Raw genomic sequence first — 14,570 nt, forward strand, 5'->3', positions numbered from 1 at the left:
ATCAATGACAGGGGGGGTGATCAATGACAGGGGGGGTGATCAATGACAGGGGGGGTGATCAATGACAGGGGGGGTGATCAATGACAGGGGGGGTGATCAATGACAGGGGGGGTGATCAATGACAGGGGGGGTGATCAATGACAGGGGGGGGTGATCAATGACAGGGGGGGTGATCAATGACAGGGGGGGTGATCAATGACAGGGGGGGGTGATCAATGACAGGGGGGGGTGATCAATGACAGGGGGGGGTGATCAATGACAGGGGGGGTGATCAATGACAGGGGGGGTGATCAATGACAGGGGGGGTGATCAATGACAGGGGGGGTGATCAATGACAGGGGGGGGGTGATCAATGACAGGGGGGGTGATCAATGACAGGGGGGGTGATCAATGACAGGGGGGGTGATCAATGACAGGGGGGGTGATCAATGACAGGGGGGTGATCAATGACAGGGGGGTGATCAATGACAGGGGGGTGATCAATGACAGGGGGGTGATCAATGACAGGGGGGTGATCAATGACAGGGGGGTGATCAGGGAGTCTATATGGGGTGATAACCACAGTCATTGATCACACCCGTGTAAGGCTTCATTCAGACGTCCGTATGCGTTTTGCGGATCCGATCCATCTATCAGTGGATCCGTAAAAATCATGCGGACATCTGAATGGAGCTTTACAGGGGGGTGATCAGGGAGTCTATATGGGGTGATCACCACAGTCATTGATCATGCCCCTGTAAGGCTTCATTCAGACGTCCGGATGCGTTTTGCGGATCCGATCCATCTATCAGTGGATCCGTAAAAATCATGCGGACATCTGAATGGAGCTTTACAGGGGGGTGATCAGGGAGTCTATATGGGGTGATCACCACAGTCATTGATCATGCCCCTGTAAGGCTTCATTCAGACGTCCGGATGCGTTTTGCGGATCCGATCCATCTATCAGTGGATCCGTAAAAATCATGCGGACATCTGAATGGAGCTTTACAGGGGGTTGATCAATGACAGGGGGGTAATCAATGACAGGGGGGTGATCAGGGAGTCTATATGGGGTGATCAGGGGCTAATAAGGGGTTAATAAGTGACGGGGGGGGGGTGTAGTGTAGTGTAGTGGTGCTTGGTGCTACTTTACTGAGCTACCTGTGTCCTCTGGTGGTCGATCCAAACAAAGGGGACCACCAGAGGACCAGGTAGCAGGTATATTAGACGCTGTTATCAAAACAGCGTCTAATATACCTGTTAGGGGTTAAAAAAAACACATCTCCAGCCTGCCAGCGAACGATCGCCGCTGGCAGGCTGGAGATCAACTCTCTTACCTTCCGTTCCTGTGAGCGCGCGCGCCTGTGTGCGCGCGTTCACAGGAAATCTCGCGTCTCGCGAGATGACGCGTATATGCGTCCACTCGGAATGAATCAACCACCTCCAGGACGCGTCTGTGCGTACAGCGGTCCGGAGGTGGTTAAAAGGGTTAACAACTCACTGAAAAAAGTGGCCTAAACGGGTAAAAAAAAAAAAGCTCCAAACCCAGACACTGTAGCGAGTCTATAACCGGGGGAGCAATTCCTCCGCATGCGGTCCGCAGAACAGCAATCACCTGCAAAAATTGCGTACAATGGAGGATGCCGGGGCGGACTGCATGCACCACAAGGACATCTTACACAAAATAATACATTGTGCAGATGAAAAAATATACATACAAAAATCACTGCAAAAAATGCACCAAAATGATACGCAACTGACAATACTAGCCAATTCCTCAGGCCGATGTTAAAAGCTGAGAACTTTGCCAATATCTTCCAGTCAGGAACATATCGGAGCCCCTCATGCACCACATCACGGTGTCTCAGCAAGCATGGGGTCCTACCACTCAACTGCCCGTGGTGTGTGAACAAGGTTTGAACAATGCTCACACACCACGGGCAGTTGAGTGGTAGGACCCCATGCTTGCTGAGACACCGTGATGTGGTGCATGAGGGGCTCCGATATGTTCCTGACTGGAAGATATTGGCAAAGTTCTCAGCTTTTAACATCGGCCTGAGGAATTAGCTAGTATTGTCAGTTGTGTATCATTTTGGTGCATCATTAAAAGGGGTATCCTAGCATAGAGTGAAGGCATAATGCTGTCATCACTGTCTGATTGGTCAGGGGTCTGATGCGGGGACCCCCACAATCCGCAGAATGAAGCAGCACCAGAGCTGATGCTTTTTTCAGGTCTCATTCATTTGAATGGAGCTGTACTGCAGAGTCCTGTACAATGGGTGGCTGGGAGAGTGTCCTGGGCAGGTATAATCAGGTCAGTTTGTTCTCAAGGACAGCAGGAGTCCCAGAGGTCGGACCCTCAATGAATAACGCAATTGCATATCCTAGTAACATGCCATCATTAAAAATATATATTAGGGCTGCACGATATGGGAATTTTGTGCGATTGCGTTTAGGGCCCTAAAAATTGCAATAACGATACGCGATGCAATATTTTAAGGGAATTGTGCTAGAGGTCTAGCACAATCCCATGGATGACGCACCGTTGTGGGGGACCCGTGGATGACGCACCGTTGTGGGGGACCAGTGGATGACGCACCGTTGTGGGGGACCCGTGGATGACGCACCGTTGTGGGGGACCCGTGGATGACGCACCGTTGTGGGGGACCCGTGGATGACGCACCGTTGTGGGGGACCCGTGGATGACGCACCGTTATGGGGGACCCGTGGATGACGCACCGTTATGGGGGACCCGTGGATGACGCACCGTTATGGGGGACCTATGGATGATGCACTGTTATGGGGGAATCTGTGGATGATGCACTGTTAAGGGGGATGTGTGCTATGACACATAGGGCCATGAGGGGGGCCAGCATAAGATGCTATATGTGTGAATGACACACATAGCATATTATGCTGGTCCCCCTCATGGCCTTATGTGTCACAGCATTACTTTATTAATGTCCCCTCATGTGTCCTAAACCACGCACATAATTGTCTTTGTATGCAAAGTCTTTCTTTACTGACGTCAGTCATGCTCCAGCCGGCCTGCTCGTTGCAGTGCATTCATAGTGAGTACAGAGGCTGGTGATTTTATCAATAGGAGAGCGATTGTTTCAGCAGTAAAGAAAGACTTTGCATACAAAGACAATTGATGTGTGCGGGGCCCGTCGTGACTTGCCTCCAGTCCCTCCCTGCACTGTAACTGATGTTTAGCCGGCCACGCTGTGCAGCATAGCCGCCGCCGATACATCAGTGTCAGCCACGTAAAAAGTCAACCATCGCTTTGAGACAGACTGCCATTTCCCCCCCACTTTTGGGGGGGGGGGGGGGGGGAGGAGTGCGTCTTATAAAGCAAAAAATAATCGCAGCATTTTTGGGTCGGCCAAATCGCCATATCGCAATTTGTTGTTCTGTTGACTTTCCTTTGTGTGAACTAACACTAAGACTGGAAAACGTTGCTTTGTGTGTGAACTAACACTGAAGTTTTGTTTTACAAACAGTTTTTTTTGCCTCTGTTCTGCGTCCGCTCACCCTGCCTACCAGAGCGAATCCCCATACTAACCCAAACTCAGCATGCACACAAACTTATTTTCTGTCTGCATCTGATCCACATTTTTTGTGGGTTGGATGCAGACCCTTTCACTTCAATGGGGCTGCAAAAGAGGTGGACAGCACTCTGTGTGCTGTCTGCATCGCACGTCCACTTTACGGACAAGGATAGGACTGTTCTATTAGGGGCCGGCTGTTCCGGACTGCAAAATAGCCAATGGTCATGTCCATGAGCCCTTACACAAACACTGTGCGCTTGACACCTGCAACACTTTTCCGCTGCATGGTACTGGTTCTACCCTTCTCCATTAGACTCTACTCTGTTTTGGTACCAGGTAATGTGTTCTCCTGTAGATGTGGTGCACCCGCAATGTAGCTGGTAGCAGTGTAGGGACCAGTCGCTAGTCACCAGCATGGACACGTCCCTTATGGTACTGATATGACCTGCTTGTAACCTCCTCCTATCAGGTGCCATTTTCAACTCAGGCCTTGTGGATAACCGGAAATACAGGGTAGAGTTGGGTAAAGTGGAGCTGGTTCCATGCAAAAAAACACAAACACTTGTGTGATCGTTTGTTAAAAACCATTACCTTTTATCTTTGTCGCAGGATTTCTTTCCTTCTTTAGACTCTATCTCAACCTCCTCCGATTTCTTTTCCTTCTTGGCAACAGCTTCTGCTTTGGGTTGAAAAAACGACCTTTGAAGAGCAAAAGAGAAGAACTATTAAAATGTCATGATAAATTAAAAGATGATCATCTAACCCGAGGACAGAGAAAACGAGGTCTTAAAAGCATTTGGTAACTGATCACATCTCATCCAAAGCATTAGCCGCCGGATGCAACATCCCTAACTTGGCCACAATACACGGGAACACGAGAATCACTGCGGGCGATGGTGAACGCAAATATAAGTTATATCTCATGGTTTCTCTAAGGGATTAAAAAAAAGTTTACTTTTATACACCAAAAGCACTATAATTCTACATTTAAAAAATTCTGTGTGTGTGTAAAAGATAAAAAAAAAAAAAAAAAAATGCAGATTTTTCCAGGGAAAACCATGCTATGCCTGCAGGGGAAAATGTATATTACATTGCGGCCATTCAGATGAACAGCTTTCCAAGTAATGTCTATCAAGCTACTTGTGCAGATCAGCTCTTCACTGTGGCGCTCTGATCTAACCCCTTTGAATGACGTCCATTGGCCTCCATGAGACAACCAATTAATTAAGCATGAGACGACCCTTTAATTCTTAAAATATCAGATCTGTGGGGGGTCTGAAACCCAGTATCCCCATGATCAGAGCTTCTGCCTCTTCCTCGGTCAGTAACATCACGATCATTAGCGACGTGACTTATGTGCAGCTCAGTTCCATTCAAGAGAATGGGGCTGAACTGCAATACCAAGCACAGCCACTATGCAATGCACGGCGCTGTACTAGCTATGCTTTGAGGATGTTGCAGGGTTTGTCCATTACAAACAGCTGATCAGCGGGGGTGCCTGGAGTCAAACCTCACAAACCACTGATCTGATATTGATTACCTATCCTGAGGATAGGTGATCAGTATTCTACTGCCTGAAAATCCCTTTAAAAGATGGAATTCACATATTCCAGGCAGAGCAATTATACGTATAAGGGCTCATGTACGCGGCAGTTGCCCGTCCGTGCCCGTATTGCGGACCGCAAACAGTAGGTGCACAATCCGGAGGGTTCGGTGTTGAACAGAGGAATGGAAGCACTACGGAGTGCTTGCGTGGGGTTTCTGTCTGTGCCTCCGCACCGCAAAAAAAGTAGTGCATGCACTACTTTTTTGCAGTGCGGACGGACACTGACCTATTCAATGGGTCTGGATCCGTCTGCAGAATCCGCAAATTGCGGTCCTTCATGCACGGAACAGCCAGTCATGAGCCCTAAGAATGTGTTATGCAAATCTGCAAGGAACATGGCTTCCGATTATGCAAGGAAGAAACCATAGATAAATCTGAAGCGTTTTAGCATCGGATGACATGGCGAATACCGTGCAGAGATACGTTACTGACAAACCAGCACAGTATATAAAATTGCATTTTAGTGCTTTTCTGTCCCGGCGTCTGCATCATCCATTCAACTCGCTCTTTCCTCATTACGCACAAGTCCTTTAACGTAAATGATGTATTTTTTAATCTATTAGGTCTGTAACGTGCTTTGCACCCATTACCACGATCTTCTTTCAAAGGGTGTTAACTAGCCTTTAGATTTGTGAAGTCTCAAATCTCTGCAGCTGTCGGATGCTCTCTCAAGTCCTTATGACTGACATGAAATCATATCCCTCTGTGTACTACCGCCCACATGCACCGTGCTTATTTTAAACCTGACCCACAGCGTAAAGAACAGTGGGCATTTTAAACGGGAAAATAAAAAAAGTGTGCCAACCACGGGGTGCGGTACTTTATCTGCCTATTCATATTCACACTGCAGGTTATTCAGGTGGACCCCGACACCAATACCTGTGTGTATTCTGCATAAGATACAGCCACGGATTTCAAATCTGCGTCAAGAAATGGCAGGTCTCTTCTTGGCTGGATAGGGCGGATCTGCAGCAGGAATGCGGATTCCAGGGAAAATACACGTCCAATTTTTCTAATATGCATTTGTTGCCATTTAAACATATCCAAACTGTTTTGGGTCCCTCAGGATCTGACACAGTTTTGCCATCATAAGTCTATGTCAAAAGGTATAAAATCAACTTTTTGGGACTCTCCATATAATTTTGTGACTTTTAGGTACCATTTTATATATTTGTTTTGGATTTTTACAATTATTTTTAAAGTTTGCTTCTTGTGATACTTTTATCTTTGCAAAATGAAAATGCAAACAACTAGACTTAACCACTTAAGGACCACAGGTTTATACCCCCCTAGTGACCAGGCCCTTTTTTACAAATCGGCACTCCACAACTTTAGCGGTTTATTGTTCGGTCATGCAACTTACCACCCAAATGAATTTTACCTCCTTTTCTTCTCACTAATAGAGCTTTCATTTGGTGGTATTTCATTGCTGCTGACATTTTTACTTTTTTTGTTATTAATCGAAATTTAACGATTTTTTTGCAAAAAAATGACATTATTCACTTTCAGTTGTAAAATTTTGCAAAAAAAAACGACATCCATATATAAATTTTGCTCTAAATTTATTGTTCTAAATGTCTTTGATAAAAAAAAAATGTTTGGGTAAAAAAAAAAAAAAAATGGTTTGGGTAAAAGTTATAGCGTTTACAAACTATGGTACAAAAATGTGAATTTCCGCTTTTTGAAGCAGCTCTGACTTTCTGAGCACCTGTCATGTTTCCTGAGGTTCTACAATGCCCAGACAGTACAAACACCCCACAAATGACCCCATTTCGGAAAGTAGACACCCTAAGGTATTCGCTGATGGGCATAGTGAGTTCATAGAACTTTTTATTTTTTGTCACAAGTTAGCGGAAAATGATGATTTTTTTTTTTTTTCCTTACAAAATCTCATATTCCACTAACTTGTGACAAAAAATAAAAACTTCCATGAACTCACTATGCCCATCAGCGAATACCTTGGGGTCTCTTCTTTCCAAAATGGGGTCACTTGTGGGGTAGTTATACTGCCCTGGCATTCTAGGGGCCCAAATGTGTGGTAAGGAGTTTGAAATCAAATTCTGTAAAAAATGACCTGTGAAATCCGAAAGGTGCTCTTTGGAATGTGGGCCCCTTTGCCCACCTAGGCTGCAAAAAAGTGTCACACATGTTGTATCTCCGTATTCAGGAGAAGTTGGGGAATGTGTTTTGGGGTGTCATTTTACATATACCCATGCTGGGTGAGAGAAATATCTTGGCAAAAGACAACTTTTCCCATTTTTTTTTATACAAAGTTGTCTTTTGCAAAGATATTTCTCTCACCCAGCATGGGTATATGTAAAATGACACCCCAAAACACATTCCCCAACTTCTCCTGAGAACGGCGATACCAGATGTGTGACACTTTTTTGCAGCCTAGATGCGCAAAGGGGCCCACATTCCTTTTAGGAGGGCATTTTTAGACATTTGGATCCCAGACTTCTTCTCACGCTTTACGGCCCCTAAAATGCCAGGGCAGTATAAATACCCCACATGTGACCCCATTTTGGAAAGAAGACACCCCAAGGTATTCAATGAGGGGCATGGCGAGTTCAAAGAAATTTTTTTTTTTTTTGGCACAAGTTAGCGGAAATTGATTTTTTTCGTTTTTTCTCACAAAGTCTCCCTTTCCGCTAACTTGGGACAAAATTTCAATCTTTCCTGGACTCAATATGCCCCTCAGCGAATACCTTGGGGTGTCTTCTTTCCAAAATGGGGTCATTTGTGGGGTGTTTGTACTGCCCTGGCATTTGAGGGTCTCCGCAATCATTACATGTATGCCCAGCATTAGGAGTTTCTGCTATTCTCCTTATATTGAGCATACGGGTAATGAGATTTTTTTTTTCCGTTCAGCCTCTGGGCTGAAAGAAAAAATGAACGGCACAGATTTCTTCATTCACATCGATCAATGTGGATGAAAAAATCTCTGCCAAAAAAAGAAAAAGGAGGGGAAAGGCGTCTGCCAGGACATAGGATCTCCGCCCAACATCCATACCCACTTAGCTCGTATGCCCTAGCAAACCAGATTTATCCATTCACATCAATCGATGTGGATAAATAAATCATTGCCGGGATTTTTTAATTTTTTTTATATATACAAAGTGTTTGCCAAAGTATATGAACACCGCCACCTCCTCAGCTCATATGCCCCGGCAAACGTATCTTTTACTGCAGAGGAGAAATCTCGTCTTGCAGCGCCGCATACACCGACTTGTGTGTAATCTTACAGCAGCGCAATGCTTCTGTCCGAATGCACATCAGTGCTGCAGCTGCTTGATCGCTTGGTCCACCTAGAAGGTAAAAAAAAAAAAAACAGGCCGCAACGCAATAAATTTATTAACATTAACTTTAGAGAACATTAACTTTTATAAACTTTTGAAACAGAACAATAACTTTTTTGCTTACCGGTGATTTTTTTTATTTTTATTTTTTTTTACCTTTAGAGGACAAACCTCTCCTTCCCCATGGGACAATGTGCAAAGCGCAAATCGCCCAGAGATGTGGCGAAGTACATTATGCACTTTGTCCCAGGTGAAAGGAGAGGTTTGTAGCAGCTCTGTGTGAAAGGGCCCTAATAGCCCTGTGTGCCTGTCCTGTGTACGCAATCCCTACACTAATAGTGTACCTGAGTGTGGAACTTGCGGAAACACTCCCCTATGCATAGGGCAGGCTGGTCAGGACAAAAAACGGTGGTGTCACGCCTTATTCCAGCCCTGCTGCAGACACAACATCTTTTTCTTGGGGAACGTTGAGTTGGGGTACCAGGATAGACAGACGGGAAGTGTCTGCCATGTAGCCGGCTCACTACATCAGGGCCTTGGGGCCACGGACCCTCCTGGATACAGGAGTTCCGAAATGATCTCTTCCTGGAATTTTAGGAAGGATCCTGTTCTCCCAGCCTTACTGTAGAGAACAAAACTATTATACATCGCCAATTGAATTAAATATACAGACACCTTTTTATACCAGCGTCTGGTGCGTCGGGAAACTAAATAGGGAGCCAACATCTGGTCATTAAGGTCCACCCCTCCCATGTGAAGGTTATAGTCGTGGACAGAGAGGGGTTTCACAATGACTCCAGTTGCCCGTTCAATTTGGACAGTCGTGTCTGCGTGAATGGTGGACAGAAGGTAAACGTCCCTCTTGTCCCTCCACTTCACCGCGAGCAGTTCTTGGTCACACAAGGCAGCCCTCTCCCCCCGTGCAAGTCGGGTACTAACGAGCCTTTGGGGGAAGCCCCGGCGACTAGGTCGCGCGGTGCCACAGCATTGAATTCCGACTAGATGTAAGTGCCGAAAGAGGGCCACGCTTGAGTAAAAATTGTCCACGTATAAGTGGTACCCCTTGTGGAGTAAGGGTGACACCAAGTCCCAAACAATCTTGCCACTGCTCCCCAGGTAGTCAGGACATCCGACCGGCTCCAGTTTTGAGTCTTTTCCCTCATAGACCCTAAAACGATATGTATAGCCTGTGGCCCTTTCACAGAGCTTATACAGTTTGACCCCATAACGGGCGCGCTTGCTGGGGATGTACTGTTTTATGCCAAGGCGCCCGGTAAAATGTACTAGGGACTCGTCTATGCAGATGTTTTGATTAGGGGTATACGCATCTGCAAATCTGGATGACAAATGGTCTATGAGGGGCCGAATTTTGTGGAGCCGGTCATAAGCAGGGTGGCCTCTTGGATGACAGGTGCTATTGTCCGTAAAATGCATAAAGCACATTATGACCTCAAAACGTGCCCTAGACATTGCAGCAGAGAACATGGGCATGTAATGTATTGGGTCTTTAGACCAATATGACCGCAATACATTTTTTTTAGTTAGACCCATGCTGAGGATAAGGCCCAAAAAAATTTTAAACTCTGAAACTGTGACTGGTTTCCACCGGTAAGGCTGGGCATAGAAGCTTTCCGGATTGGCGGTAATAAACTGTGTGGCGTAGCGGTTGGTTTCTGCCACAACTAGGTCATAGAGATCCGCGGTGAAGAACAGCTCAAAAAACTGAAGGGCCGATCCTAAATGAGCCGTCTCCACGCGAACTCCAGACTGGGCGGTGAAAGGGGGCAATACGAGTGCGGCGGAAGCAGGGGAGTGCCAATTAGGATTTGCCAGCACCTCTGGGAGACTAAGGGTTCTACAGGCCTGTGAACGCGGTGGCTGCGACAGGGGAGTTACTGCACGTGCCACCGTACCAGCTGGAACTGCCCTTCTGGTGCTCGCCACTTCACCAGGGAATACGGCAGTGCTGGTAGAAGGTCCAGGGTGTGCTGCGCTGCTGGTGTATGCCGCACCATAAAACAAGATCAGCGCTAGCACCACTCTGCTGCAAATGAGGGTCATCATGCAGGGTAGGCAGAACCCTGACATGGGATCGGGTACGTCTGGCCGTAGCAGGGACCTCTACCTAGTCATCCTCACTAGCGGTTAGAGTGCCACTGCTGTCTACAGGTTCATATTCTGAACCACTGGATTCAGCGGATGAGGCGTCCCCATCGCTTTCATCCATCACGGCCAGAATCCTGTAGGCCTCTTCAGCGGAATACCCCTTGTTTGACATTTTGGGTTCACTAAATTTAGGGGGTATTCCTCTGAGACTACTCGGGGAAAAGAGCAAACCTACCTAGCAAAAAGGAGTGCTTGCGAAGTAAAGCTGCGACCGCTAATAAAGATCCAAAAAGCTCAAAAGTGATCTTTATAGCGGCGCAGCGATTTTACCGTGTTTTTGCAGTGATCAGAAAAAAAAAATTCTGTCACTGCGGTGGAGCGGACTGAACGCAAGTGTGCGCAAAAGATCAGGCCTGATCGGGCGAACACTGCGTTTTGTAGAGCCTAAGGTGACCCTAATGTACTTATATAGATCTGATTGCGATCAGTATTGATCACTTACAGATACTATATAGTACTAGTGCTGATTAGCGACAGCGATGACGCTAATCAGCGACTAATCAGTGACTGCGGTGGGCTGGGCGCTAAACTACCTAGCAAGTAGCTAACTAACTGGCGGTGATAAGGGACCCTTACAGGGGGGGTGATCAGTGACAGGGGGGGGGACAAGGGGGTGATCAGGGAGTCTAATATGGGCGATCAGGTGCTAAATAAGGGGTTAATAAATGACAGGGTAATGTGTAAATGTGTAGTGTCGTGTTTGGTGCTACTTACTGAGCTGCCTGTGTCCTCTGGTGGTCGATCCAAGCGAAAGGGACCACCAGAGGACCAGGCAGCAGTTATATCAGACGCTATTTTGAAAATAGCGTCATACATAACCTTTTTTTTCGGCGATTCAAAAATCTACAGCCTGTGATCGCGGCCGGCAGGCTGCACAAGAACTTGTGCACTATGCGTTCCTGTGAACGCGCGCGCCTGTGTGCGCGCGTTCACAGGAAATCTCGGGTCACGCGAGATGACGCCAATCGGCGTTAGTGTGACCTGGGAGCGCCGCAGAGATGACGCCTTTCGGCGTTAGTGTGACGGTAAGTGGTTAAGGATTACCACATTTTTCGCTTAAAGGGATTCTGTCACCAGGTTTCACCCCTGTCAGCTAAACATTTGCTTATGTTCAGGGCCTCATCAGGATTCCTAATGTGGGCTTCTAAATGTGATCCGTAGCCTTATTTTGCTAAAAAACTGGTTTTACTAACCTGTCACTCAAAGAAATAAGGTGCCCAAGGGGATGTCAAGGGATGCAAGGTGCCCGCCGCACCCACCGCCGTTAGTGCCCAGCGCCACCTTTCCAGACTTCTGCACCACCTCCTAATCCTCTGTGCCGCCTCTCGCTCTCCCTCCATCCCCCCTCCCCCTGCTGTAAGATCTCGCGCGTGCGCACAGGGCTCTGCCTGATGCGCCCGTGCGGACTTCTCGATTTGGCTTCTTGAAGCGAAGTGCGCATGCGCCGGCACTTCGCTCAACCCAGGTATGACCTGCACTCTGGCGCCAGCCTCTCAGAGCCCTGTGCGCACAGGGCTCTATCTTAAAGCAGGAGGAAAAGGGAGGGAGAACGAGAGGCGGCACAGAGGATTAGGAGGCGGCGCAGAAGTCTGTAAAGGCGGCGCTGGGCACGAACGACAGTGGGTGCGGCCGGCACCTTGCATCCCTTGACATCCCCTTGGGCACCTTATTTCTTTGAGTGACAGGTTAGTAAAAACCTGTTTTTTAGCAAAATAAGGCTACGGATCACATTTAGAAGCCCACATTAGGAATCCTGATGAGGCCCTGAACATCAGCATATGTTTAGCTGACAGGGGTGAAACCTGGTGACAGAATCCCTTTAAGACGTACCTGATAAGATGCAAGTAGGAGGAAAATAGGGAAAAACATATCCTTAATCAGATATAAAACCCCTCAGATCAGACCACCTTTAGACCACACCCTCATCAACGCTCAGATCAGACCCCCATAAGAGCTAAAATAAATTAATTTAACTCTCCTGGTCCGCTGCTACTCTAGTGGTCTTCTTTATGGCTAAAGAAATGGCTTCATAGAGCCAAATAGACCAGAAAAATGAATGTTATGGCTCTTGGCGACATGCTATTATTGTTATAATAATTACTATGCAGCACATTCGGAAAGCCTTCAGACCCTTTCACTTTATGTTGCAGCCTTGTGGTACAATAAAAAAAAGCTAAAATTTTTCCCCATCATTCTGCAGTCACTACCCCATCATGAGAAAGTGAGAACAGAACGTTTGAAATCTTTGCCAATTTATAAAAAGGAAAAAACTAAAACCTTGAATTGACATAAGTAGTCAGACCCTTTATTCAGGACTTAGGGTACTTTCACACTAGCGGCAAGGGATTCTGGAAGGCTGTACCGGCGGGTGAACAGCATGTTGGATTTGTCCTGCCGCTAGTTCACGTGTGCCCCTGGACTGCCGCTCCGTCCCCATGACTATAATGGGGGTGGGGGTAGAGTTCTGGCGGCAGCACAGCAGAGCACGCCGAGTGGCAGCCGGACTAAAAGTAGTGCATGCAGATCTGTGACAAGGACAGGGTGGGAGCCCAGATTATTGCTCCTCCTTGACTGCCTCAGTGTTACATAAGTGACAGGATGTGGTCCATATGTTTATATTGATAGGGCTGCCCAGATAGATGGATGGGGCGTCTAAGGCACTTTGTTGTTAGGTCCTGATGCACGCTATTGTTTCCAGGGTCCCCAAAGTTTCATGTATCTTTGGCGATTCCTGTTTTCCCACCCCGCCAGTTCTTCAAGGCGACATATTTGGTCCACTGTATTAGCCCATTGCTCTAAAGTTGGGGGGGGTTCTTTACTGAGCCATTTGAGAGGAATCAATAGCCTTGCCGCTTGTAATAGATGGGTGGCTAGGTCATTTGGAAGCTATAATAGTATTGACTCTGGAGTTAGCTTAATATTAGTCAAAGTAATCATTAACATTTCTCGTTACCGTTTCCCAATAATTTGAAATCTTCAGGCAGAACCAGAAGATGTGACTCAGTGTAGCCTCCCTGTCTTCGCATCTCCGGCACACCTCCGATGGCTGCAAATCTAAGAGATCCATTTGTTTCTGGGTACCATACCAGTGCGTCATCACTTTATGAGTGTTCCTGGATTCTCACACATCTGGAAATACCATGAGAACAAAGGTGAATACGTAGTACTTCTGTCTCAGAGAAAGGCTTAATAAGTTCCTCTGGCCGTCTGAAACATATACGCAGGAGTCCCTCTGTTTTGGTTGGCGAAGAGTAAATTCTCTGCAGATCCTTTCAAGCTCTGTCAGGTTGGATGGGGGCTGTTGGACAGCCATTTTCAGGTCTCTCCAGAGATGTTTGATTGGGTTCATGTCCGGGCTATTCCTGGGCCACTCAAGGACATTCACAGAGTTGTCGCTAAGCCGCTCATGTGTTGTCTTGGCTGTGTGCTTAGGGTCATTAACTTGTTGGAAGGCGAACCTTTGCCCCAGAGCACTGAAAAATACCCCCCACAGCCATGCTCCACTGTATAGATGGTATTGGGCAGGTGATGAGCAGCGCCTGGTTTCCTCCAGACATGACGGACTAGCATGGCCTGTGTAGAAATCAAGCGCTGTGTGTGAGCATGATTCCCAGTTATAGACACGGTTCATTTCGAAGGAGCACATGGCATTATACGGATTTATAATGCTGTGCGTCTCTGCATGACCTGTATCTACTGAATTATACTGACAGCGTTACTTTAGTTTGAATCTGTAGAAGTTAGGCCATGCATAGGCACTGCCTAAGTCAGGCAATGTGGTTAAGAATTTTGGGATGATGCTAATACCTGGTTTAACCCCTTAGTGACCACTAATACGCCTTTTTACTGATGTAAACAAAGGGGTTTTTAGCTAAACAGCTTGTTTTAATCAATCATTACATGTACTTAAAGGGAATCTGTCACCTATTTTGATCATATGAAACCGTTAACATAGCAATGTGCAATAAA

General features: G+C 46.8%; 1 protein-coding gene across 1 annotated transcript in view; it reads right to left on the reverse strand.

The window, feature by feature from the left end:
- The window catches only part of LIG1 (DNA ligase 1), a 105,429-nt gene that overhangs the window by 54,082 nt on the left and 36,777 nt on the right, over positions 1-14,570 (reverse strand). The window contains exon 3 of the mRNA XM_040424329.1: positions 4,122-4,229. Coding sequence (XP_040280263.1) covers positions 4,122-4,229 — 108 coding nt within the window. The remainder of the gene's footprint in view (positions 1-4,121; positions 4,230-14,570) is intronic.

The sequence above is a fragment of the Bufo bufo genome, chromosome 1 (genome assembly GCF_905171765.1).
Source record: "Bufo bufo chromosome 1, aBufBuf1.1, whole genome shotgun sequence".
NCBI classification, from domain to species: domain Eukaryota; kingdom Metazoa; phylum Chordata; class Amphibia; order Anura; family Bufonidae; genus Bufo; species Bufo bufo.